This window comes from Alosa sapidissima, chromosome 13 (genome assembly GCF_018492685.1).
Source record: "Alosa sapidissima isolate fAloSap1 chromosome 13, fAloSap1.pri, whole genome shotgun sequence".
Classification (NCBI taxonomy): Eukaryota; Metazoa; Chordata; class Actinopteri; order Clupeiformes; family Clupeidae; genus Alosa; species Alosa sapidissima.
The window spans coordinates 14,214,373-14,242,344 of NC_055969.1; the positions used below are offsets into that span (position 1 = coordinate 14,214,373).

General features: G+C 44.8%; 1 protein-coding gene across 1 annotated transcript in view; it reads left to right on the plus strand.

Moving 5' to 3' along the window:
• man2a1 (mannosidase, alpha, class 2A, member 1) overlaps window positions 1-27,972 on the plus strand; it is a 50,611-nt gene that overhangs the window by 12,361 nt on the left and 10,278 nt on the right. Inside the window, exons 5-17 of the mRNA XM_042060339.1 lie at window positions 2,159-2,286; window positions 4,785-4,958; window positions 7,949-8,135; window positions 9,713-9,890; window positions 11,167-11,363; window positions 17,204-17,389; window positions 17,827-17,941; window positions 20,097-20,164; window positions 21,375-21,540; window positions 21,771-22,004; window positions 22,762-22,884; window positions 24,650-24,764; window positions 27,569-27,702. Coding sequence (XP_041916273.1) covers window positions 2,159-2,286; window positions 4,785-4,958; window positions 7,949-8,135; window positions 9,713-9,890; window positions 11,167-11,363; window positions 17,204-17,389; window positions 17,827-17,941; window positions 20,097-20,164; window positions 21,375-21,540; window positions 21,771-22,004; window positions 22,762-22,884; window positions 24,650-24,764; window positions 27,569-27,702 — 2,005 coding nt within the window. The remainder of the gene's footprint in view (window positions 1-2,158; window positions 2,287-4,784; window positions 4,959-7,948; window positions 8,136-9,712; window positions 9,891-11,166; window positions 11,364-17,203; window positions 17,390-17,826; window positions 17,942-20,096; window positions 20,165-21,374; window positions 21,541-21,770; window positions 22,005-22,761; window positions 22,885-24,649; window positions 24,765-27,568; window positions 27,703-27,972) is intronic.

Below are 27,972 nucleotides of genomic sequence, written 5' to 3' on the forward strand. Positions count from 1 at the left end.
TGAGGTAGTTCTGTTTGACCTAAGTATGGAAGTGGCATAGTGGTGCAAGTTATTTAAGAGCAGCAGAAGTGTGTTCAGAAGTGTTTTCAGGACAACAGGACAACAACAACAAGTTGCAAAGTGTGCAAGTGTACAAGTGGAGTAGTGCAAGTGGAGTAGTGCAAGGCAGCCATTGTGGGTCCAAAGTCCAGGATGTTATGTAGCTGAGGGGGGAGAGGGGGGAGAGAGTTCAGCATCCTAACAGCCTGGTGTATGAAGCTGTTGGTGAGTGTGGTGGTGCGGGAGCGCAGGCTTCTGTACCTCTTCCCTGAGGGCAGTAGATCAAACAAATTGTGAGCGGGGTGACTTGCATCACTCACAATTGTGGTCGCCTTGCAGGTGGGAGGTGTAAATGCATTGACATGATTAGTGAACACTGAAAATGAAGATTAGAAATGAGTCAGGAGATGATGTACAGTAAAAGATTTTTTTCTTCACTCTATAAAGAAGTCATTCTAGGAAACCATTTTTTTTCTTGCTGTGCTTTGAAATAGGATATGCCAATGGACTAGCGCACCAGGCTTTTCAAAGTGGACTGTTCCATTCCTTGCATGTAATGGCCATTAAACTGAGCCATGGGCAGTGGAAAAGTGCATGGTTTCTGCTCTCATTTATTATGATCCCTCCCCTGTTAACATTGGGCTGGCCGGTGGGGCGCTGTGGCACAATTGGCTACAGCGCCCATACCATGTTCGGCTCCACATGACCACGGGGACCCAGGTTCAAATCCGACCCGGGTCATTTCCCGGTCCCACCTCTCTCTCCAGCATGTTTTCTGCCCCCCCCCCCAAAAAAAAGAGAATGTTAGAACATCATGAGAAAAACGTTGTTTTCTATGTCTGAGCTTTGCAGACTTTACAAAAAGTGTCTCGGCATGTTATAAAATAATTGAAAAGTGTATGGCATGACTTCTTTATGGGTCCTTCCTGTGGATTCTTTCAAGGTTCGACAAGCAAAACAGTAATGGCCTTCAATGTGCAATATACTTCTAGCAATTCCTTTTAGAACAGTTTCATTGTTATATTGTGAAGATGAAGAAAAAGAACATCATATTTTAATATGCGCGTACTCTGGAGAGCAGTGTTGGACACTACTCTTCAAATCGAATTATGAGCTAACTCCATGATTGATTTTTATGGGGTGGGGTAAATGTTACATTCCCCAGCTGGGAAGTAAAAGAGTGATTCGGCGTCTCAATAGAGGAGAAACTGCTGTGTCGACGCGCTCTGTTTCTGCACGCTGGCTTTACCTTTCCCACCTCACCCCACCTCTCCAATCACAAGTCCTCCAGAGGTTTTCATCCTGGAAGGCCTCCATTGAAAAATGCCCCAATGTTGGAAGGAAAACTGCTGAGTCATCGCCCACAGCAGCAGCAGCAGCTTTCCTGTCCTAATAAGAGATGGGCTTCCTCCTACCACAGGTGTTTGATTTAGACCCTGCTGGACGGTAATGTGTTTAGTGGGCCTCACAGTGGGTACAGACAGGCCGTCCGTCTGCTGTTAAATGGACTCCTACTTTCTGGTTAAGTGTCTTTTGGAAACTGGTTTGAATGTGTTGACAGATTGGAGGAGAAAAGCAGTTCTCCAGTCAGTCAGTGTTTGACAAAATAGTTATGTGGTTTTAATTGGGACAGTTAAAGTGGATCGGGTGAGCATATTGTAGCCACAGGCTTCAAAGATGGTGTATTCTTTGTCTGTTTTAGTGAAAGCACATGCTTTTACGGTCAGTACTTTTCATGCCAGTGCCTATTTTTGGTCCCTTTTTTCCTTTTTTTTGCCCCATTCCAGGCCCAAGTAAGGTATGTTTGTATCAGGCTGTATATATGGGGGTCAGAGGCAATTTGTGGGAGATGTGGCTTGTTTACATAATGATCGCAACCAAAATGTCAATAACTTGATGCAAACCATTTACAGTGTTTGTGTGTCTGTCTGTTTCTGTGTGTGTTTGTGGCTCTCTGTGTATGTATTGTTTGTTTGTTATTAAGTATCTGTGTGTGCATCTGAGATGTGAGTGTGTGTGTGTGTGTGTGTGTTTATATAAGTGTGTGTGCTTATTAATTTGTGTTTTTGTGTGTGTGTGTGTGTGTGTGTGTGTGTGTGTGTGGCTTGCTTGCTCACAGGTTGATTGAGAGCGGCCAACTGGAGATTGCCACCGGGGGCTGGGTGATGCCCGACGAGGCCAACTCCCACTATTTTGCCCTGATCGACCAGCTCCTGGAGGGACATCAGTGGCTGGAGAGGCATTTGGGTAGGCAAATATCTCCCCTCCATCCTCTACCCCACCCCCACCCTAACCCCCCTCCCTCCCCCTCCTAGACCGGAGCCAAATGGAGTTTGATTCCCCGACAGCTGAGCCAAGAGCAGATTTTGCTGCCCTTCCTCCCAGCCTGTGGCGTGCCAGCTAACCCTGGCAAAAGAAGTGGAAGTTGTGGAATGACTCATAAACATGGGCACTGGTTTCTAATCGGCACCGGTGTTTGCATGATGAAGGGGAAAAAAAATGCCTGTTGTCTGTTGAAAGATTCTACAGATTCTAATGAAATGGTAAAAACTGTTGTGTTGCAACCAGTCCTCAGGAAACGTACAGTGAACAAACAGGTTTATCTTTTACAGCACAGCACGATTAGACTTGGGTGAACTTGTGTAGCAATAATCAATGCTTGGGTGAAATGGTAAACTATTCCTTGACCGCCCTCTCTCTAAACCAATGACAGATGTTGTTAAGTTACTCTTAAGGCACACGTACCTCTGCCTGCTCCAATTACTTCACTAAGAGACATGGAGTAGTGCCTTGGAGGAGACTGCTTATTCCCCTCTGTAGTTACACTTGAAGGTAATTTTGATACCACAGATGAATGAAGACCCAGTCAGACCAATGGTAGGAAAAATCAGGAACAGAGTTTTATTTACAATGATTCACATCAAGGGAGAGACAGCGTGACTTCACCTAAAGATCCACCAGCTAGTCTACCGGTAACTAGACAAGGAAATAGTTAGGGTTCAAGTATCCTTCCAGGCTGACGGCAGATTGCGTTGGTCATCACATCACACGTGGACTACACTGAATCAGACTCTGATTAGTGGCAACCTGGAAATCCGGAGCAGATAGCTACTGACCCAGTAACAGAACAGTGAAACACTGCTAAGTCCTAATATTCCCTCTTATCTCTAAACACAGCCACACATAGATATACACAGGGGCAGTACAGGAACAGAATGAAATAAGAACATCTCATCATCTCATTATGTGGAAGAACACATAACAGAAACATCAGGACACAAACCACTTATGAATATGAAAATCATAACTTCTGAATCCAATACTCTCACACATGACTTCAGTCTAACCAGACCATGAACCCTAGGCCATTAGAGCCTCTACTGTATTCACATATTCCTCCTGCACTATCATCCATCAGCACGGAAGCTACTGAACTTAATTAATATTGCATCCACATTACAGTGTTTTGTAGAGGCAATATGGTTAAGTAATTGCTTCGTTTTGGCCTGGAGAGGAATTACCGGGGGCCATTTTGTGTGCATCTCCAACTCAACTGCCTGGTGGCTAATGCAGAAGAGCCCATTGCCAAGTTCACATCCCAGGTTCATTTCACAGTCCAATAAAACTGAATCCACAATAGGATTAGAACTCATCTGTGTAATGTCTGTAAATGTGGATTATTTAGTTACACCTGAGGCTGTTTGGCTGTGGAGCTTCCTGCTCTTGTGTTATTAATAGAGCTGGGATACAGTGGTAATAATGAGGCCATGAGGTACAGATGGAAAGGGCTTCTTTCTCCACCTTTCTCTCTCTCTCTCTCTCTGTTTCTCTCTCCCCTCTTTTCTCTCTATCTCTCTTGTCTTTCTCCCTGTCTGGCTTTCCTCAAGAGTCGTGACCTGACTGAAGACCGGCTCTCATTGACCTGCTCTGTTAAAGCTGTGATGACCTCTTGGAGTCCACTGGGGGTCTTTTAAGGGGCATGGGGTGGGTGGTGGTTGAGGGGTGTGGGGAATCAAGTGAACAAATGAAGAGAGAGACTCCTCGTGCATCAGCGCCGGCTCAGTTTTCTCCTCCCCCGAGGCCCTGGGGTTTGGCGGCGTTGGCTCTGGATCTGTTCCAGGAGGTGGACTGCGAGTATTTGCCAATAATAAATTGGGGAGCGTGGTGGATGAAAAGGGACTTGGCATCATCGGGAGTCTTTTGTCCCTGTGAGCGCTTTACTTCAGTGAAAATTGTGGTCGGCGTAGCATTCTGCTATGTAGCCATGTGTCAGTGTCTCGGACATCCCAAAGGACGCCCCAAGGACGTGTGTGTTTGTATGTCAGTGGAAGTGGAATGCTGAGGCCCAGCTGAATGTGAACTTCTCCAGTATGAGATATGTGTGGTGTGAGGAACCTTACCAGACCTTTTCTGGTTTCTGTCCCTGGGTGTATCTGAATAATACATTGCTGGAGTTTGACAGGACTGAGTCAGAGGTGACACTGCAAGTGAAAACACACAAAAATGTCAACAAATTTAAACTTTGGGCAAAACCTTGTAGCTTAGACTAGAGTGCAATTTCAGTTAAACTTTATAGGTGTTTTTGTTAATCTGTATAATGCTCATTTTGTATGACCTACATTTTCAATTAGCTGTAAACTGCTTGGGAGTAATTTGTATCTTAAAAAACGCAGATGTAAATTGTATTGTTTACACTTGTATACGTATAAATGATTGATTGTCTGCCTTCTCTTTGGCACCAACAGGTGTGAAGCCCAAGACGGGCTGGGCCGTAGACCCGTTCGGCCACTCTCCCACCCAGGCCTACCTGCTGAAGCAGGCAGGGTTCTCCAACATGCTGATCCAGAGGGTCCACTACTCGGTCAAGAAACACTTTGCCAGCCACAAAACGCTGGAGTTCTTCTGGAGGCAAAATTGGGGTGAGGCTGATCTCTGAAGACCATTTCCTTTCTTTCTTTCTTTCTTTCTTTCTTTCTTTCTTTCTTTCTTTCTTTCTTTCTTTCACTCTCTCCCTCTTTGTTATTCCTTCGTCTCTGACATCTTTTTATTTCTTTGTAGTGCACTTAAATCCAGATTAGTTTTATTTGCATTTTTACATGTTAGTAATTAGCTGTTGAAAGAGATTTCTTTTATAAATGTCTACTTCATTTGGTAAAAAACATATACATATGTGTATATATAATGTATATTCCGTCTAGACTCAAATGCAAACACTATCTCAATGCCTAGGGCCATTGCACAACAGCGCTCCTTAAATACACTGAAATGTCTTTTCCACTGCAGCGAGACTTCAAAGGGCTGCCCCATGCCTGCTTTATTTGCTGGCCTTCTAACCTCTGTGCTCAGTCACCACTGACTGGCCCCATTCTTTTTTCCCCTTCTTCTTTTATAGCAATCGATTTCCAAACACACGGCCGCAGTGAGGCGAAGGGAAAACTGAGTTTAGGGGTCAGACCAGGATAACCCCTCTGCCCCCCCATGCCATCTGCGGTGTGAGAGTGAGCGAGCATGTGTGTGTGTGTGTGTGTGTGATAAAGCTCTGGATTTTTTCAGCCAACAGACCAAGGTCTGTCACGAGGATCGTTAGAGAAGGGTAGAAGTGTGGGGGGTAGAGGTCTTTTCTCATCCACTGTCCCTCTGAGTCGTGACCCCCCCCCCCCCCCCCCCCACACACACACAGATGTGCATCCCCCCACCCCCCACTATCATACCGACTACCCAAACTGCCACAGTGCTCATTGATTTCAACGCTAGGCACCACAGTGACCCATGTGCGGCTGGATCATTTTTTAGCGGCTCGTAATCGGATAGATTGTCATTAGTTAATGGCCCTCTGCCCTTCTGCTGCTGCCAGCAATTTGAGGGGTTGTTGCTCACTTGTCCTTGTTCGCTGGTAGACGACTGTGGGCAGAACTTTGCCCCTGTGGGTGAACCAGCGGGGGCCAAATGCGGATTGCACAGGCTGGTCTCTGTCTGGCTTTCTCTCTCCCTCTTCTCTGTCTCTGGCACGAAGAGCACAACTGGTGCCTGGGCCCTGGGCACGGCAGATATGTATTTGGGCCTTTGCCATCGGGGCCCATTCTTCACTGCGGCCACAGGGATTGGTCTCGCTAACGAGACAGCGGAGAGAACCTGCTGCTGCCTCGGACAAAAGGTGAAACTCACACGCGGACAGATGAGTGCTGGCCAGACCTCCATTTTTCTCTCTGTTTCGGCAATTTTCACAATCAGTGGCCAGTTGTTCGCGATGTGCTCAGAATGCCTAATTTATGGTAGTGTATCACTGATTTCATGTTAGGGGAAAATAGCACCCTTTTTGTCCATTCAACTCCAGTGCAGTGCCAGTGTATAAGCGTCAAGCTTGTGTGGCGATTTGGATAGATTTCTCGTTTGAGTGCAGTGTCGTTCCATCAGGCCTCATCAGAGCTGATTTGTCCATTTTGTAAGAACTGTTCCATTTTATTTGGTTGTGAATAGTATAATCCAGATCCTTCTTCCAAATCTATGCATTCATGTGCCAGCCTGTGTGTGTGTGTGTGTGTGTGTGTGTGTGTGTGTGTGTGTGTGTGTGTGTGTGTGTGCTGAAGCTGAATATCCTCTCCCATTTGTCTGTGGAAGAGGAAGATGGGGAACTAGAAAGATGGAGAAGAAGTGGTTTAACAAATGGACTATTTGGTGGGAAAAAGCAAGCATTCCTCTCGGCTTGGGAAGCCAGCCAGCTTATCTTAAGGCAACAAACAAAGCAGCGGGAAACGTCCGCTTTGCCTCGCCTGTATCGCCTGATTTTTTCCCCCATTCCCCGAGTCGGCCGTAATGAAGCACGTCTGTATAGCCTTGCGCCCAGTGTGCCTCGCTGACAAACACCCCGGAAAAAATGACAAAAATGCACCCTGGACACCGGACGCGGACCCCTTTTCCATCGCGCAGTTAAGAAAGTGATTACTGCTCATTTGGCTTGCCTTGGGCCGACTTGCGCTTTGGCCAGTTCCAGACCTAATTATGGTCCCGCCGGATGCGAGCACATACATCAACCCTGAAATAGGCTGACCGGCCCACTGCCTGGCTGCACTGGCGTTTCCAAACTCGGCTCTTCAGTTAGTCCCCCTGAGTGCTCTGAGACACTTAAGGTGACAAACTAGCACCGCTGCTGTCCGTTGTGCCTACGCGGGCCGTTGGGAATGCACAAACAGTAACTCAGGTGGCTGCCACTGCTATTCTGTGTGCTCTCTCTCTCTCTCTCTCTCTCTCTCTCTCTCTCTCTCTCTCTCTCTCTCTCTCTCTCTCTCTCTCTCTCTCTCTCTCTCTCTCTCTCTCTCTCTCTCTCTCTGGTTTGTTGGCCAGCCAGTGTCATTTGAGCCACATCTTGCATGTGTCGATATTCATTTGCAAGAGCATAGAAGGTGACCTTGAGTTGAAATGATTTGTCGTCAATCAAATTGGACCGCTTTCACTCGGGTTTGAGTGACTTTACCCCGCTTCTCTTTTTTTCTTATTTTATCCCCCTCCGTCTCTCTTCTGGCTGACCTTCAGGCGCTAAAAGAAAGTCTCTTTATCCGATCTGCTCTCCTGGTTTGTGCAAATGAGTCAAAATTAACCTTGCAAATTAACTTCGCTAGGTTCCCGGTCATTTCAAAAGTTAATTGGGAACATTATGTTGGCGCTTTTTTTTTTTTTTTTAGCCAATGAACTAGCGGCCACCAAATTGAGATTTAATTTAAATCATTCACTGTAAGTACACGCTATTACCTATCCATCATCCTGACTCCTAACTCCCGACTCATAAGTCCCAATTCCCAACTCCTAAGTCTTAACATTTTGCCAGAATCGATTGGACTACACTTATCCTTTTTCTGCTTCCAATGCTAGCAAGCGTCACTGAATGACCGTCTGGCTCTCCGTCTGTTTGTAGACCACGATGCCAGCACCGATATCCTGTGCCACATGATGCCCTTTTACAGCTATGACGTGCCCCACACCTGCGGCCCCGACCCTAAGACCTGCTGCCAGTTCGACTTCAAGAGGCTCCCGGGTGGCCGTGTCAGCTGCCCCTGGAGAGTCCCTCCCCAGGCCATCACTGACCACAACGTCCAGGACAGGTGATCATGTCAGATAGATATACATACTGTTAATGTGTGTATAGTATGGTGTAGGTGTATATATGTACATATGCATGTGTGTATATACAAAGAAATACATTATACATACCCATATATATATATATATATATATATATATATATATATATACTGTATATACAGGGGCATACTTGTATGCTGTGTGTAGGGTAAAGATCAGAAGTATATAGTGTAATGTATGTAGTATATAGGAGGAAAGCAAACACGTGTCCGACCACCCACACACACACACACACACACACACACACACACACACACACACACACACACACACACACACACACACACACACACACACACACACACACACACACACACATACACATACACACATATGCTCGCATGCTCAGGTACCCATGCAAATGTATGTGCATCCATTCTCAATACACCAGGTAAAAAACATGAGGTACTCTGGGCCTCTTTATCTCTATGTCTGTGTCTCTGTCTCTCTTGCTTTCCACAGTCTCATTTTTTTTCTTTATCTCTCTGCCCCTCACCATCTCAATCTTCCTCTATGGAGGGTATTTTGATGAAAACTTGCCTTTTCATCGATTCTTTCTGCTCCAGAGCATACCCGGAGTGGAGTCTGTTTATTGCCTGTGTACTGTATTGTATATTGCAGACATAATGACTTGCTCCCACTTATGGGATTGTTTGTGCAGGGAGGTAACAATTCAAGAGAGAGAGCTCACGCTGATGGGAGATATTATTTAGAGTTCTTTATAGAGAAAGAGGATTCAGCACTTTAAGATGGTGGGGGGTGGGGGGTGGAAGGTGAGGATGAACTGTCTCTTTGTATCATTTTCATCTGATAACTGCCCACATCTTCCCTGTGCTGTTGTTTCCGTAACAAAGCGTTTTGAAAGAGATGATAATGACTCATCGTCATCACAAGCAGTTATAAAAAGAAAAACCTGATGAAGGGAAAAACAGCACAAGAAGAATATGTTTGAATGATTTAAACGGGAAAATTGCTAGACTTATCTTTCTTTTTTTTTTTCAACTTTTCTACCATCAAAGCTCATGATAAAAAATTGTGTCACAAAGCTGCAGTTCTGCTCTGCGATGTCTAGTGTTGGGCCCTGAGGTGATCAGATAAAGTCACAATAAATTGTATCGTGTGACGGCAACAAGGCACTTAAGGCTGAAGGGACAATCCACCGTGTACCCTTACAGTCCCACTGGCACTTTAGTTTGTTTAGGCTTTTGTTTGTGTTGTTTGACATCTGGGTCATGAAACGTTATATTCCGCTACGTCTTGTCCTGTTGCAGAATGCTGTAAAATGCTTGTGTAACTGTCAAAATGATTCTGTGGTCGTATAGATTTGGCCTCCCTCTGTAGATTTGAACCACATTAAATATGCATCATGAGAAAGAAAGAATTTTAGAGTCTTCTACTATATTGCTGAACTGGAGAGTTATTGGTATTTTCCAATATGCAGTTTCCCCCCATACATGGGCTATTAATGTATAGAGTGAGAGAGTGTAATTAAGTGACTTTAAACTGAAAGTAAAATGGCCTTCTGTGTCTGTTGTAGAGCCCGAATGTTGCTGGATCAGTATCGAAAGAAGTCCAAGCTATTCCGGTCCAAGGTGGTTCTGGCTCCTTTGGGGGATGACTTCCGTTATACAGAGGCACTGGAGTGGGACCAGCAGTACCAGAACTACCAGAAGCTCTTTGACTACATGAACTCTCACCCTGAACTTCATGTCAAGGTCTGTCACACTGTTCCATACATCTGTGTGACTTGTCATTCAGAACTAAATTAGAACACAAATAAAGCATACGTGTGTTGATTAATGAGGTATGAATACAGGATGGCTGCCCTAAAAATCAGCTGTCAAGCAACATTACATATTTTGTCAGGAAATATGGAAGCACTCCATTCATTATTTAATTAACTTAATTGAGCTCATGTGTTTCAACTTTCAACATCTTTAATTAACCTTCTGTGGAGTTTTCTACCAGACTTTTTTAATGACAGTTCCGTGCTGGTATTCACTGTATTTGTTTGGCCGTTAGCATGGACACTAATTTCCAAGCCTGACCACAACTTCCTAACAAACTTGAGGTCAGGCTTTTGATGGGGCCACATGAGACCATATGCCTGGCTATTTTTGGGACCAGCAAAAGAAAACCCTGTCCAGGGGTATTATGTGCATAGAAGATGACTCACTCAGAGGTTAAGGGTCACTCACAAGACCCACACCATGCCAGAAAAGAAATTCACGTTAGTTTGTCTGTGTGTTTTTAATTGTTACAGTAGATGATCACATTCAAGGCAACATCACCGTACCACTTCTCAAGTCTTGCAAATTCGTCCAAACATTGTGAATAAGACAGATTGTTTAGATTATTTTATTACACTGATGTGTTGTACAGCTAAATGTATAATCCTACAGGAAGTCTACAAAAGCCTACAAAAGTTTAACTATGTCTAACTTCTCAGGGTTTGCCTCAATTTCTTTGAGACAAGATTATTTCATGTTCAGACTTGAAACCCATTAAAAAATGGACACTGGGTGAGAGAAATCCATTTTCAGTGTGTGTTGCCTTTCCAGACTTAAAGGTTTCATTTTAGTTGTGCAGAATGTTTTAGCTGATAAAAGTAAAGCCAACACAAAAGCACTTCATGGCAGTGTACTGTTGGCTGCAAACACGTCTCGCAGCAGAAGAAAGCCTGCCATGTGAAATTCAGTTGTCATTTTAGCTTTTCCTTCTGGAGTTTCATTTATCCTCAATTAACTGAAAACATTTCTCCTGCCTTTCCCCTGTCAGTTAATCTCTCAATTTGTCACACTTTTCAGAGCAAAAAACAAACAAACCAACAAAAAACAAAACATACCCCATTTATTTACTGAATCGTGGAAAGGGATTTTTTCCCCTCCACATTTTAGTGGGAAAAACATAGTTTTCATTCCACTGAAGGGCTGCCATTTTCCTTCCAGTCATTCCAATAATCCATCCGTTCTTGCCTGTCTGCCCCCACAGGCCCAGTTTGGGACCATCTCCGACTACTTTGAGGCTCTGCGGAAAGCGACGGGCGACGGCGTGGGCTCCCTGACGCTTCCAACGGTTAGCGGCGACTTCTTCACCTACGCGGATCGTGACGACCACTACTGGAGTGGCTACTTCACCTCACGGCCCTTCTACAAGCGTCTGGACCGCATACTAGAGTCTCACCTCAGGTAGGGCCTTGGGGGAGTAAAAAGAGATCTCCTTTATCTCCAACTTCTTTAGCTTCTATCTCCTTGTAAAAGTGCTCTGTGTAAGATTTTCTGTTTAAAACTTTTCAAAAATGTCTGCTGAATGCATAAATTAAAAAGTGTGTTAACCTAGTCTGCACAGCTACATGTTGTCAACTGAGACTTGATGATGTCTGTGTCTGACGTCCATCTGACGTCCAAATAATACATCATTTATAAAAAATAAAAAATAAAATAACTTGAAATTCATATAAAAATAAATTTAGCAGAATACCAGTTACTTGATTCTGGATTTTCAATCGAAAACCTTGGGCCTTGCGTGTGAATTCTCAGTTGACTGCATGTGTATGTGAGAGAGAGTGCGTGTGTTTGTTGCAGGGGTGTGTTGTCGGGAGAGGCAGCAGGTTTCAGTTTCTGACTTCAGATTTATCCCACTGCTCTTCATAATGAGTTTACACAGACGTGCGAGACACTGGGCTCTCCTAGGTGTTTGCTTTATGACTTGTCTCGTCTTGCCCGATCGCTTAATTAAAACCCATCAGTAGAAGTGATGAGTAATGTGAAGGGACAGACCTCGGCACAGATCACTGAATGTAAGATTGATGTAGTGCTACTGCGAACCACGACAACGAGACAACAAGAAGTATGTGGTAAAAATGACATCCTAAATGGAGTGCTAGAGTACTTATTCTGAAGGATATGAGGGTTTGATATGAACAAATCTTCTGTCTGAGAGATGTCATGGCAGAACCAGCTAGAGGCCCTCAGAGAGGGGAACCAAACCATCACAGCGGCGTGAAGAGTAGATATTGTGTGCCAAGATCGATTTGCTTCTTTTTTAGTGGAAGAAAGACGTGTTTGTGAACAGGATGCAGCATGAAGGGAGTGTGTGTGAGTGTCAGTGTGTTTGACAGTGTGTTTGTGTATTTGAGTGTGTATGTGTTTGTGTGGATCTGTGTCTGTGTGTGTGTTTGTGAATTTGTTTGCCTGGGTGTGTGTGTGTGTGTCTGTTTGTGTATTTGAGTGTGTGTGTGTTTGTGTGGGTCTGTGTGTGTGCGTGTGTGTGCGTGTGTGTGTGTGCGTGCGTGTGTGTGTGTGTGTGTGTGTGTGTTTGCCTGTGCGTTTATGTATTTGGGTGTGTGTCTGTTTGTGTGGGTCTCTCTGTTTCCTGGGCTTCCCTTCAGGCGCTGAGCTGATTGCTCCCCACAGCCGTGGCAGAAGCGCAACACGACTGTGCCCTCAGTGTGTCTGCACAGCGCACATCCTCAAGGCTGGCGCCGGTCGGCACCAGCACAAGCGTGAAGTTTTCCCTGGATGGGTGGCGGCTGCTCTGTCTCACCTACAGAACCTAACTAGGCTAAACGACAGACTCCTGCTAACAGAGAAGAAAAAGGAGCTAGACAGGGTTCAATCCAAGGCTCCCTTTTCAGACTTGTTTTGTAGCCTCTCTGCACGTCTGACAGGGGAAAGCACTTGCGGTTATTTCGGTAGGTTTGACAAGCAAAGGAATTAACAAAGGGCCAAGTGAAACGACCTCCAAACTGGAGTGGAGCATTCAAAGGTTTAAAAGGATAGAGTGAGAGAGCGAGAGAAAGACTGAGAGAAAGAGTATCAGTCCGGTGTGTCGGGGGAGTGGAGGGGGGGGGGGGGGCGGTGTCTTTTCGGCCGTGCCAAATGGAGGCCCTGTAGATCTCCCACCTCAGCAGCTCAGAGCCGTGCAGGAAAGCAATGTGATGAATGGCAGCCATTACTGACACCAGCCATATGCTGCAGTTTGACTGTGTGTGTGTGGGTGTATTTCTGTGTGTGTGTGTGTCTGTGGAGAGAGGAATAAGAGTGTGTGTGTGTGTGTGTGTGTGTGTGTGTGTGTGTGTGTGTCTGTGGAGAGAGGAATAAGAGCATGTGTGTGTGTGTGTGTGTGGGGCAGGGGAGCCCACTATCCTCCCCTCCGTCAGCACTGTCAGAGCTTTTCTCCCGAGTAGCGAACAAAGTCCAGAACAAGCGCCGATTTTGCAATTTGAATTGGCGAACACACTCACACAAGCACACACACACAAGCACACATAAACCGACAAACACACACACACACACACACACACACACACACACACACACACACACACACTCACGAACACAAACACAGAGAGCAAGAGATAAGCTGGCGGCCTTATCAGCCTCTTTCTCAGTTAATTGCTTTTGTTGACATTTTGTTTTATTTATAACAGTTGTCTGACTAATTAGTCTCTCGGTGCAGAGACATTTGTTCTCCCAGGCAAGCATTTGTGTGTGTGTGGGGGTGCGACTTGGACGCTTTTTTTCCCGGTGGTATCAACTCCAGGCACCCCTAGGATACCCCAACCATTCCCTTGTATTCTCCTGTATACATAGAGGTAGTGTAACCCGTCAAAAATGCATACACATGCAGGTGGCGTTGTCTTCTCCGGTTGCGTCTAAATCACATACACATGGGGTTATTCTCCGGTTTTGTTCATTTCTTCTGAATGACTGATTGACTAAAGCCCATCAAGAACGACAGACGTTGAGGGATTTCAGTTTTTTCCTAGCATGCCTAGAGGAGGCACCTAGGAGGGTAGAGGGAGCTCTCTCTCTCTCTCTCTCTCTCTCTCTCTCTCTCTCTGAACCGCTGCATTGGCTGGACCAGGGACCTTTGGTCAGATAATGAGCAAACTTTTCTCTCTGTTGTTTTTTTTCCCCTGCTCGTTGTCCTTTTCTCATACATGGATTGATTTTCCAACAATGTTTTTTTAGCTGAGGGTAAAGGTCTGCTGGTCTCTACTGGAGTGTCTCACAGGTAGTGCTATAAGCATTCATAACTCTCTCTCTGTGTGTGTGGGTGTGTGGTCAGAATGTGGCCCTGCATTTCACTCACTTCTTAGTAGAGCAAATAGAGGTTTGTGTGTGTGTGTGTGTATGTTGTGTATGTTGTGTGTGTGTATGTTGTGTGTGTGTATGTTGTGTGTGTGTGTGTGTGTGTGTGTGTGTGGTTGTGTGCGTGTTGTGTGCGCGTGCGTGCATGTGTGAGCCATCAAACAAGAACCATCTCTGAGCAGTCCTAATCACCAGTGCCCTGTGGAGAGCCGAGGGCCTACTGACTGTGAATCTAGACTCGCCCTCCCCTGTATTACTTTCTCTCTCTTTATATCTCACACACACACACACACACACACACACACACACACACACACACACACTAACACACAACAGCAGAGAGCTGAGTCGCAACGTGACAAGAGTCTGAATCTGCCTCGCTGAAAAGCAGCATAATCAACAGGAGCTTCCCTGTCCTCCCTCTCAACTTCCTCTCTGCCTCTCTATCTCTCTCAATTCAATTTAAAAAAATTTAATTCAATGAGCTTTATTGGCATGACTGTAAGTGTTACAATGTTGCCAAAGCAGTAGCTACATCAAAAAATTAGCAATTAATAGTAATAATAATAACAATTGACATGGACTATGGAGAATAATAAAAATAATAGAACATTAAAGCACACACACACACATATACACATACTCACATATACACATCTCTCTCTCTCTCTCTCTCTCTCTCTCCCTCTCTCTCTCTCTCCATCTCTCCCTCTCTCTCTCTCTCTCTCTCTCTCTCTCTCTCTCCATCTCTCTCCATCTCTCCCACACTACTTCCCCTACATTCTCTCAATCATTCATTCTGTCTTTCTCACTCTTAATCATCCACATTTCTCTCCATATTTCTTTCTTTCTCTCTCTCTTTCTCTCTCTGTCTCTCTGTCTCTCTATCTCCTGATACCTGCTCTTCTTTCTGTACACCTCTTCCTCTGAGTGCTTGTCGCTAAGCCAAATTGAACGTACAGTACAGCTCCCTGCAGCTAGTGTGTGTGGGGTGGAGGGGGGTTGAGGTGCTCATACACAGACACTGAGGTGAGTTGATTTGGTGGTGGGGGGGGGGGGGGGTATAAAATGCCTTAATGTAGGCAGGGAAAGAACTGAGCAGCATACAGTCATAAAATCAAATGAGTGCTGGCGCAGAGTGCTTAAATGAGCACTGTGCCATTTCTTTGAGACGCCCGGCTTTTAGCTCCCAAGTAGGGCTCTGCACAGTCAGGGGTCGCTCATTCTCTCTCTCTCTCCCTCTCTGCTTCTCTCTCTCTCTCTCTCTGCTTCTCCCTCTCTGCCTCTCTTTCTCTCTCTCTCTCTCTCTGCTTCTCCCTCTCTGCCTCTCTTTCTCTCTCTCTCCCTCTCTGCTTCTCCCTCTCTGCCTCTCTCTCCCCCTTTCTGCTTTTCTTATCTTCTTTCATTCCTTTTGAACTCTTCTCCCGTTTTCAGCATCTTTCTCTCTCAATCTCTTTCTCTCATCTTCATCCCCCTCTTTCTCAATTGTTTGTTCTCTCGCTCTTTCTCATTCTTTTCCATCTTCTTTCGCTCTTTCTTTCATTTTCTCTCTCCCTCTATTCTCTTTCTTGTTGTTTTATTCTCTCTTTGTCCAGTCCTCTCTCTCTGTCATCTTCTTTCTCCCTCTCTTTTTCTTTCTGCCTCTCTTTGTGTCTCTCATTATGAGACTGATAGTGATGCTACTCATCGTAAGGTCATTTCCTTTCAACTGTAATGTCTATTTCTGTTTGTTTTGCCAGTGCACAAGGCTATTGTCGCTTTGTTTTCATTAAACGTTTTGTTGAATTGTGTTAGATGATGCATCTGGGTCAGTTGTGTCATAGGCTTAGATGCCATGTTACTGAAAACACACACACAAAGAACACCCCCCGCCCTCCCTCCCTCACACACACCCCTACAACGAGGATCCATTAGAAGGATTAAAAAGGTTCATTTTACAAATTAAAAGCACTAATGGATTTAAGTACCACTGTCCTCTCAAGATAATAACAACGGTGTGCACTGCTCTCCTTTTTTGCTTTTCTTTCCTTTTTATTTTTTAATGGAATCCCTCTTTTCAGTCGGACTCACCTGAACACATTGAGCTCACGATGACTCAGGTTTGGTGACGGCCTCTCCTGCCCCATCATCACTCTCTGGTGATCTAAATCCACGGAAGTGATTAGGTAGTTTGGCAAGGGCGGCGTTGACGCAGAACACTGGCGAGGCTCGTAGGGGAGATGTGCCGGCTTTGTCATTTGTTATAACAGCTGTGCTTAATGAGGACTTAATCAGTTTAGTCCAAGCAGAGCCCAAATATGATGTACGACAATTGTCAGGTGTGTGTGTGTGTGTGTGTGTGTCCGCGTCCTCTACGCGTGGACATTAAAGCACATGGTGTGTGTGTGTGTGTGTGTGTGTGTGTGTCCGTGTCCTCTATGTGTGGACATTTAAGCACACGGTGTGTGTGTGTGTGTGTGTGTGTGTGTGTGTGTGTGTGTGTGTCCGTGTCCTCTACGTGTGGACATTTTAAGCACACGGTGTGTGTGTGTGTGTGTGTGTGTGTGTGTGTGTCCGTGTCCTCTACATGTGGACATTTAAGCACACGATTTGTCCTTTGGGAGTCGTTTTGCCCTGTGTTTGGTTTTCAGTTGTAGTTGGTGTTTGATGTTTTCATAGTAATACTCTGAATATCCCAACAGTTTTATGTGCCTGAGATATGAATATTGTCACTAACTCTAATGCTATCTGTTTGTGTTTTCTTTATGTGTCCTCTCTCCTTCACCCACTCTCTCTGTTCCATCTCTTTCAATGTCTGCCTCTGTCTCTACTCATCTGGCTTTCACTATTTCTTTCTCCCTCTTTTTACTTTTTCTCTGTGCCTTCCCCCCCCCTCTCTCTCTCTCTAACTCTCTCTCTCTCTGCCTCTCCCTTCTTTCCCTCTCTCTCTGCAGGGCTGCTGAGATACTCTACTCCTTGGCTCTGGCCAACATGAGGAAGGTTGGCAAGTCCAACGACTTCCCCGCCGTGGAGAGCTATAAGCTTCTGACAGGCGCCAGGCGCAACCTCGCCCTCTTCCAGCACCACGACGCCATCACGGGCACAGCCAAGGACTGGGTGGTGGTGGACTACGGCACCAGGTGGGCATGAGCGTGCCCCTCTTACTATAAACCTCAATGTCAAAATACTGGACACAAACAAGAGCAGAAGACTTGAATTTGGCAAAGCTTATGAAAGTCTTCTGTAGTGATTTATTCATGATGACTTTCTGTTTTGACTTTAAACCACCCTTTGTGGGTTTTGACACTAAACTGAAAATATGGTTGCAAAATACTAAAGTGACTCTGATCAATTGCTGCTTCAGCGAGCCTCCGGTGGGAATGACTCACAAAATATGTGTGATCATTCTTAAATCATCTTGATTTTTTCCTGAAGTGTCATCTCAAGACTAGCATTCCCGCCTGTGACTATTTATCTCACCCTATTGCCTATCCACAGTTTCCACTCCTGCGGCAGTAGTTAAGGGGCTGGTTCGAGACGTTCAAACTGACTGAAGATTTATCTCTGTCGCTCGCAGGCTGTTCCACTCCATCCTGAACCTGAAACGGGTCATTGTAAGCTCAGCCCACTGGCTCTCTCTGAAGGACAAGCAGATGTTTAATCACGACCCGTCCAATCTCTTTCTTCAAATGGTGAGTGCGCTTGTTTTCTGCTCTTCACATCCATCACAGCAAACATCATTAATGGAATTGAAACTTTTTTACCCGTTTTTGCTTCTTTTTAACCTTTTAAACACTGTTCGTTGCTAGCCCCCTTAATTTACTGTTCGCGGTCAAATTTGACCGTACAGTTTTAAAGGGACACCAGGCAACGTTTTCGTGTTAATTACCGGTACTCATCTTCGTAAGTCGGTATATGGCTATAATGACTCATTACAGGGTGAATGAAGACTCTCTCGCCCGCCCCTACTGCCTGTAGGAAGAATATCCCGCTTCCAAGTTCAGTGTATCCTACCCGCCGACCGAAGCAGGATCAGTTTATATCCTGCATCCACAGCACAGAGGCAGGCTAACCAAACGCTAGCGATTGTTGCAAACGTGTGTATAATGGCAGAGCCGGCGAAGAAGCAGCGAAAAAACCCTTGACAGAAGATGCAAAGAAAAGGAAAAGAGCTTCAGACCGAGAGAGGGGGAGTTTCGTAGAGAAAAAGCATCAGGCTTGCCTGGTGTCCCTTCAACTGTTCTTATTTTAACATAAATTAAAAATGTACACTATAACAATAGTAATAATAATATTTTTTATGTATATATTTTTAAGATTTGTTGCCTCAATGGATGTTGGTATGGTAGTCAGGGCACATACTCAACCATAGTGCTGGCACTTTGTAAAACTTCATGAAGCACACTCATGCACTTCACACAAACAGGTGCCCCTCGTACATCCTTCCATCCACTGTTCATCACAGACACAGGGTGCCTCACTAATGCATCGCCTTTCCATGGGGGCCCTCATACAGGGGTCAACCTGTCCTAAGGGTCCCTCATACAGCTCTTACTTTAAGCACACTTCCGTTAACATCACAGCAAGCCCTTTCACTTCTGGCATTATGTAGCAAAAGGAGAAAGCAGTCACCCCACCTGGCCTCAAACCCCAGGACAAAACCTGCACACTGATTGCATTTATCATGTACTCAAAGTACTGAACATTGTAGGCTAAAGAAGGGAGGCAGGCAGTATTAAAAGTAAAAAGAAAGTAGAATGAAAAAGTAAAGTATTACATATATAACTCTGTTTCTAACAAATGCTGACAATACATTTGCCAGTTTACTTACAAGTATAGGCAATATATTTGCTCACATGGGTTCCTATAATTTACACAAGATTGATTTGTTTGGCAGGTGTGGTTCACATTGGGGGAGAAGTACATTAGTTCAAGAAAACCCTGGACTCCCATAATTTACTCTTAGCTTTCTTGTGGAAAGTATGATTCATGTGTAGAATGGGCACTCAAGCACTGGAAAGTTGTAGGAGTGCGTGTATGGAGATGTCTTTCATCTCCTTGATAGAAATTATACTCTTTTGCATTCATTTCCTATGGCGTTCATTTTTGACCGTAAACAAAAAAAGTGTGACCAAGTTGAATAAATCACTCAAAATTCAAAGTAATTAGTCACAATGAATTTAATGTGTTCAAATGCCTTTTGTGAAGGATATGATAAGGCAATCTGATGAAAAATGCCATATTTATGGTACAGGGAATGTGTAAATCGGTAATTTTTGACCAGAACAGTTATAGAAGGTTAAATCTTTTTTTTTTTTTTTTTTTTCAGATTTTATTTATTTTTTTCAACCGAGAGATATACAAGTTCAGCTGGGCCTGGTTGATGGGAGTTTTGGAAATGCTGAGTGTGATTATCTGCACTACTGTAGGAGAGACAGTGATCACTGTTTGATACCCAGCTCTCTGTAGGGATTGTGCCTGTTTATTCAGTTTCATTGGGCTTGTTATGAATCCTGATTGCTATTTCGGTTGCAGCGTATCACAGGCATGTTAACGCCATCTCCATAATCCATCTGCCAGTAATTATAATGTATCATATAATGTATTCTCAATGTATTCCCAAACCTCTGAATGTTGCACAATAACATTTACAGTGCACAATCTTGCGCTAATAAGCATTCATATTTGTGGTCTGTGGGTTCGTCTCATTGCTTATTTATTAGTTAAAAGAGCTTTGAAAACACTTTCATGGAGTCTCATTAAGAAGGTGTTCATTTGGGAGGGTGCGTTTTTTGTACGGAGACTCGTAGGTTTTTCTCCTAAATGTTTGATGTCCCTTTTCACCAGGATGACGTCCAGCCAGCTCAAGATGCTCTGCCCCGCAAGACGGTTTTAAAAATAGACCCAAACCCACGGTAGGTGCCCTCATTCATCCAATCTACCTTCCCTTTCGGTTCAGGTTTGTTTTCTCAATTCTTGTCAGGTTTCTCTTTAAAAATTAGTTGGTTCTTACTTTTGAGGTGAGCTCCAGTCTCCTGAATCTAGAATGTTCCTTGTTGTATAGCATGATTGGTGTCGTATATTATTATTTAGGTTTCACAGCCCTTGAGCACATTATGAAGTACTCTTCAGCTTGTGCCATGAAGTGCTGTCAACTTCTCACCCCAACATAATGCGTGCCATGTTCTCTCCAAAATCACTTCTGTTACAGGAAGTGATTACGCAGAGGGGCTGTCGTGCTTCGATTGCTAAATGTAGGATTAAGATGATAGGATGTAGCCTTTGCGGTCCACTTGAATTTGAGGGGTATTTGAAAATGTTGTGACGTTGTGAGCCAGTGACTGTCACAACACGGTAACCGAGATGATCATGTTTCCACTGACTTTACGCACCAGCGACTGTCATTGCTGTTAGGCACGCCATCCATCCCACAATCCATCTGTCTCTGTCACAGTGGCATGTGCTGTGGGAGGGAGTGTGTTGAATGTGGGTGTGTGTTAGTGGAGAGGTGATAGTGTGTGTGTGTGTGTGTGTGTGTGTGTTCGCGTGTTCGCCCATGCATGAGTGCTTCAAACGTATGGTGCACTTTAGTACTGCTTTAGTCACAGCTCCATGGCAGAGGAGCTGAGATACACTTGGTTCTGGCTCAGCCCAGCACGATCATTTATTTATTTGTTTGTCTGTTTCTCTGCCTTTTCATATCAAACAGTGGCAGGCTGTGTGGTCATGGTTTTTTACTTACATCAACACAAATGCAGTTCAGTTGATATCCCGATTACATTTCCACAGTCAAATTAGGGCTCTTTATTCAGCATGTTTCCTGCTTTTGTGTTTTGAGTCAGATCCTGGTTGTGTACTTTGCATGAAGGAGTCAAGTGGACATGTGCACTGTCAGCTGCCATGCACATTTGATAAACAATGGATGTTATTGAGTAGAGAACCGAGACAAATAGAGAACCGAATTGTAATCAACACTGCGGCAATCAAAATTTGACACTGGTGTGTGGGGGTTGTATTTAACACAATGGAATCGAATGTAATTGAACATCGAAAGCGTAATGTGCCTCACACGTGTTGGCGCCTATGTGCAGAGGTCTTAAGGTGTGTTTGTGCTGTCTCCACCAGGTCCCTGGTCATCTACAATTCAGGGGACCAGGCGCGGTCGTCCATGGTGACCGTTTACACGAATACCCCCCACGTGCGAGTTCTCAATGCTTACGGTCAGGTGGTTAGGACACAGGTCAGCGCCGTGTGGGAGGACACCACCAGAGTGTCCAAAGATGCCTACCAGGTAGGAACTCTCTCACACACACACACACCCTCTCTCCCTCTTTCTCTATTGCTCACACATACACAGACTTGTAGATGAACCTGAATCAAAATTTTCTTGGTTTGTTTTTGATCAAACCGTCACCTCTGGTCATGCAATGAATGATTGTGTGTCTGTGTGTGTGTGTGCGGCTGTCTGTCTGTCTGTCTGTCTGTCTGTCTGTCTGTCTGTCTGTCTGCGTGTGTGTGCAGTTGTCTTTTGTAGCTCAAGTTCCCGCTCTGGGTCTGGGCGTCTACCAGCTCTGTGAAAGGGCGGAGGTACAGACTGAACCCGCCCGGTACCTCGTCCTGCAGCAAGGCAACGACCTATCAATCAAGGGCGGCGAGTCCTTCCAAGTGGCCACGTCCCAGGGCCAGACGGAGCCCATCATCCTGGAGAACAACCACCTGCAGCTGACCATCTCCCCAATCACCGGCCTGCTTGAGGTGACATAACCTGACCACAATGACAATCTTCATATACCTCCAAAACACTTCTGACTTCTGTCACTTCACGTACACACTCAGCCCTCCACACGTTCCACACACTCCATCTCTCATTGCCTCCTGTCACACATGGAGTGTTTTCCTTCAGTTAGAGAACTGTCTCGCGCTTCGCATGCATGCAGGCATACACCCACACTAAAACACTCGCACTGGTTCACTTTCTCACTCTCCTTCACACAAATAACCCAGTTGTCTAATGCACATCATAATCAACTTAATGTATTCTTGTTGATGGACTCTTTGACACATAGACACACAGATAGACAGACAGACAGACAGACACATAGACAGACAGACACACAGACAGACTCTCCCCTAATCTCTCATTGCGATTAATCAGGATTAATTAAGTCTGCCTCTCTAGTTGACTCCCTCTCTCCCTCTCATTCCCCAATGCACATACACACAACAACATAGTGAGAGAGAGTGCATGGTCCTCAAACCAGAAAGGGAGAGGGAGCATGAGCAAGGAGAAATGTAGTGAGAGAAAGAGAGCGAGAGAAAGCGAGAGTGTATGCCTGAGGGCTTTCTAAGCACCGCCGCTCCGCAGAGCAACACTCGCTTTCATGTCGCCTCATCAGCTAAAGTCTGTGGTGTTGTTTTCTCACCCCACAACCACCACCACCACCAACCACCTCCACCACCCTCAATAATAAAACACCACCACCTCCTACCCTCCACCCTCCTCCCCCAACAGAAACTGAAGCTGAAGGAGGACGGCGTGGAGCGACAGATGAAAGTGGAGTTTGTCTGGTATGGCACCACCAGCAGGAAAGATAAGAGTGGCGCCTACCTCTTCCTGCCCGACGGGGATGCCAAGGTAGATACCAGCACTCACCCACCAGCAGTGGACCATGACTGGACATCAGTTTATCAGTTTTATCATCATATGTTCATTTTGCTGATCATATGCTCATTATTATATCATTGTGGGCCAGTTTCTCATACATGGATTAAGCCTTGTCCAGGACTAAAAAAGAACATCATCAGAGATTTCCATTTAGAAACTTTTAGTCTTGGACTAGGTCTTAATCTAAGTCTTAATGTGTGAGAGCCCAGCCTACATGTATGCTATTAATGTATGCTGCCTGTCAACCCTTCAATGATTCATTATTTTAAGTATTTAGAAATACTAATGTGATGTAGATATTAGGTCAAGCTTATCAGTCAAAATAAAGAGGGTGCACCCCACACAATGAGATCAAACAGCTAGAATATATCTGAGAATCAAAGGGCTAGAATATATCTGTCTGTAATGCAATGAGTTAGTGTACAGTGCAAACGTCGCCTCATTGCTGTTGTAGTCTCATATTATGACCTGATCCTCTCTGATTGTTGATGTTTCAGTCAGTCTGGTGCACAGTTGTTTGGTCATGGATGAACAGCATCCTGTAACTCAATCTGCCATGTGCAGTGGTGCAGTCATCTTAGCCCCCCCATCCCCCCCCCCACACACACACACACACACACCTGAAAGTGCTGTTTGTAGTGCAGTCTCACATATGCGAGGGGGAGATTAAATGGATGCTATTTTTACTTCTAGAACAATTTTCCACACATTCTTCTCCACACATTCAGTCATGTATTGTTACTGCAGCCAGTGTGTTTACTGGGAAGGCTGGAGAAACTGGCAGTAGAGCATCACACCTTTTCCTATATCTTGTACATTAGAATTAACAGCTTCAGTTTAATGTAGTATTATCTTAACTTACCGTTCATTTTTATATCATCTTTTGAACGCTCAGTTTAATAATCATCTTGATGTACAGTTCATCACAAATCATCTTTAATGTTCAGTTTAATGTCAAATATCATCATCTTCAACTACAGGTCATCTCATATCATCTTTCATGTACAGTTTGATGTTATCATCTTTTTTTAAATTACTTTTAATCTCATATAATTTTTAACATTTTTAGTTTAAAGGTTAAATATTATTCTGTTTTTTTTTTTTTGAAAGTATATTTTTTGGGGCTTTTTATGCCTTTAATGATAGGACAGTGGAGAGTGAAAGGAAGTGAATGGGAGAGAGAGCAGGGGTGGGATCCGGAAAGGACCACAGGGCGGGAATCGAACCCGGGTCGCCGGCGTACGGTGCAGGTGCCCCAGCCAATGTTAAATGTCATCATCGGTGTGTCCCCATGTGTTTCTTGATAATGGGTTGTGACTGATGACTGTAGTGTGGAAGAGCTGGATAGGTTAAAGCAGGTGCTCCTGACCAACCGGGTGTTTTTTATGTAGATCAGTGCCCTGAAAGGGCAGGAGTATTGTTTCCATCGTCTAGACTGTGTCTTCCACTCTAGTCTGTCTTTTAGTTTGTGAAGGTGGTTGGAGAGTTGTTGTTCAGACACACGACCTCCTCACTCAAACACACACACTCTCTCTGTCTTTTACTCACACACTCAAACACACAGAGTTGTATAGACAGTATACACACATACAGAGAGCCAAGCACCCTTGCGGTGCACAAAAGGGAATGCAGTGAATAGGTCTAGGCGGCTTGTGTAATTCTCCCAGGTTGTCTGTGAAGTCTCTGTGAGCATGAATTTTATGAGGCTGATTTGATTCCCATCCCCTCCCCACAGCCCTACACTTCATCCAAGCCGCCAGTGATCAGAGTCAACAGGGGCTCCGTGTTCTCTGAAGTCACCACTTCCCTAACTCACATCACACACACGGTGCGCCTCTACCACATCAACGGTAAGGAGTGAGATTTTGTGTGTGTGTGTGTGTGTGTGTGTGTGTGTGTGTGTGTGTGTGTGTATATTTATGTATCTGTGCATATGTGTGTACAAGTGTGCGTGTGCGCGTCTGTGTGTGTGCGCGCGTGCAGTGTGCATGTGTATATTTGTGTGTGTGTGTGTGTGTGTGCGGTGTGCATGTGTATATTTATGTGTGTGTGTGTGTGAGTTAGGGAACATTTATTTGTATTTAATCAGCCTATTCATCCTCAGGCTCAGCTGTTCTGCTCGACCGGCTTTGCAGCTGTACTGTATAGACCCTCTCTAAGCCCTATAGCCAATGAATAAGAACTCCATAAGCTTAACCTTGAAATGAGCTTCTCCGGGGCTATATAGAAACGCATGAAAGTCTCTCGTGAAGAAATATACTCTGGTGTTTTAGTAAACCAAAAATATTTTAAGTAGAAAATTAACAAAAAGTACTTTTTTTAACTTGCCTTTACAGAAATTGGTTTTACCATGCTCATGTTTTAATATGTTAAACCTAATCACGATCAGCCATGCTGGCTCTGTTTATCAGTGTGGACTCAGTGGCTTTAGTGTGCCTGATGGTTGAGTAGACAGTCAGGAAACTGGCTCCAGCTAAAGCAGGGCAGGATGGGAGACTGGGGACGGGGGGGGGCAAAGGGGTGAGGGGCTGCCACTTTACTTCCTTTGCTTTCTTAACAACCCCCCGGGAGGGATGGAACCATGTTTGTTCCAGCAGCAGCCACAGTAGTGTAGTGCACTCAGACCAACACACACACACACACACACACACACACACACACACACACACACACACACACACACACACACACACACACACACACATATATGAGCGTACACATACAAGGGACACATACACCTACTGTATGTATACATGAAAAACATGGACAGACATTCATGTTCAAATTGAAAACACACAAATGGACACGCATACACACACACACACACACAAATGACTGAAAACAGACGTGTGGATACATGAACACACACAAAACTGGAAAACCACATATTGATCCAAATACACACACGCCCGCACACACATCCATCCAAGCAGTAGCAGCCGTCCAAAGCAGTCATCCCAAACAGCAGACTGCTCCAGCACCCTCTGGGACCCATGCCCTGGCCATGTTTACTGAGAGAGAGAGAGAGAGAGAGAGAGATGCCATTTAAGAGCATCACTGCAGTTGGGTTGGGGAGAGAGTGGGTGAAGGGGCACACACCGATAGGTGGAGTACAAGAGAGTGAGGAGAGAGGAGTGATAGACAGACAGACAGACAAAGGGACAGAGGTGGAAAGAAAGATGGAGGGAGAGAAAAAGAGAGGGAGACCTTCGTGGAGACACTGACACACAGATAGACAGAGGTGTATGACATGACAAAGACAGACTGATGGAGAGTTAGAGACAGACAGACAGACAGACAGACAGACAGACAGATAATTAGAGACAGAGAGGCAGACGGACATATGGATGGCGAGTTAGAGACAGACAGACAGACGGACAAATAGACAGGGAATTAAAGACAGATAGACAGACAGGTACTGTAGTTCAGAAAACCTAGAAAGTCCTAGAGAAGGGGAATAGGAAGGGAAAAGATTAAGATGCGGTGGAAGCCGACAGAAAGCAATAGAGGCGAAAACAGCAGTGAGCCAGGCCATTTTAGGAGCCATTGTCCACCTTACATCCACCTGGCCCCTTCCTCTCCAACACAACACTTTGTTTCGTTAGTTTCTTCCTCTCTTTTTCCCCCTCCCCTCCGCTGTAACGAGGGATGGGAAGCGGAGAGTGATTTGGTCTTCGTTTCCTTGGCTGGTTCTCCGGTCGGTCCACTCCCCTGCCGCACCGATGCCGGTGAGAACGAGCGTACGGAGGGAGCCTTAATTTAGCTCTCCCCTTGAACTCCTCAGCCTCTTTTCCTCTAACAAGCGCAAACGCCTAACCTTGGATTTGTTTTCATTTTCCGCTTGAAAGGCGCTGGGGCTTTGAAATACGGCGGGCTGTACATTCAAGCCATTCTCTGTATTCTTTTTTTTTTTGAAGAGTTGTTCTGTAAAAAAATTGAAGTAGGCCAAATTTGATTTGCTCCCTCAAGACTAATTAAACTAGGTATGTGGTTGCCAAACAAATTAGAGAGGTTTCTTCCATAAAAAGGGTCTTCTTTTTTAGATTCACTTTAGGAGAATGAATTGACTGTGGGTTACCATTGCTGGTGCCGACAGTGTGTTTTTCCCCTGCATACACACAGACACACACACACATCACTGTCAGGCAGTTGATCACTGGACATAAGGATTGGGATACATCAAGGCTATTAGTATTTTCAGTACATTACATGAAAGAATGCAAATGAAAGCATATTTAAATGAATATGTTTTGTTTTGTTTCCACATGAAAAGAGTATGTGGTGTCCTGGATACTTCTGAAGATCTATTTTCTAAATAGCCCCAAATTCTGCTGATTGTGCCACACCACTCTTGAACTGTCTCAGTATATCTCCGTCTAGTGCTTGAACGTATTTCCTTATATTAAAAGCCTGAATGCGCTCCAATTTACCTGGTATCCATTTACCCAAAGTGTTGACCTGTAAACTGCTTCTGTGTTCCCAGGGTAGATTTGATTGTGGCTGACCCTGATCGTGGAGTCAGACACATTGTTGCTCTGCCGGTGGTGGCCAACGTGGAGGATAAAACTGGTGCTGTGGCTTGTGCCAACTTTTTAATCTCTTTTCTCTTTTGCTCTCTCTCTCTCTCTCTCTCTTTTTTTCATCCCCCTCTCAGGTTTGGAGGGCCAGTCGGCAGAGATCTGTAACTCGGTGGATATAAGGGGGGAGTTCAACCGTGAAATTGCAATGAGGATAAAATCAGACCTGAACAGCAAGGATCGATTCTTTACAGATCTCAATGGGTTCCAGGTAGCTATTAATATGTGCCTATGCACATCGCTATCTCTCTAACTGTTGTACTCAATGTATCAATCTCTCTCTCACTCACACACACACACACACACACACACACACACACACACACACACACACACACACATTATTTTGTCCGTGTTATATTTTAATTCCCCCACTCTCTGATTTGATACAGGAGTGAATTAATTTTCTCAACAGATAAACAAGGATCAAAAGCTGGCATCACTTGCGGCTTCTCTCTCTCTTATCTTTCACTCTCTCTCT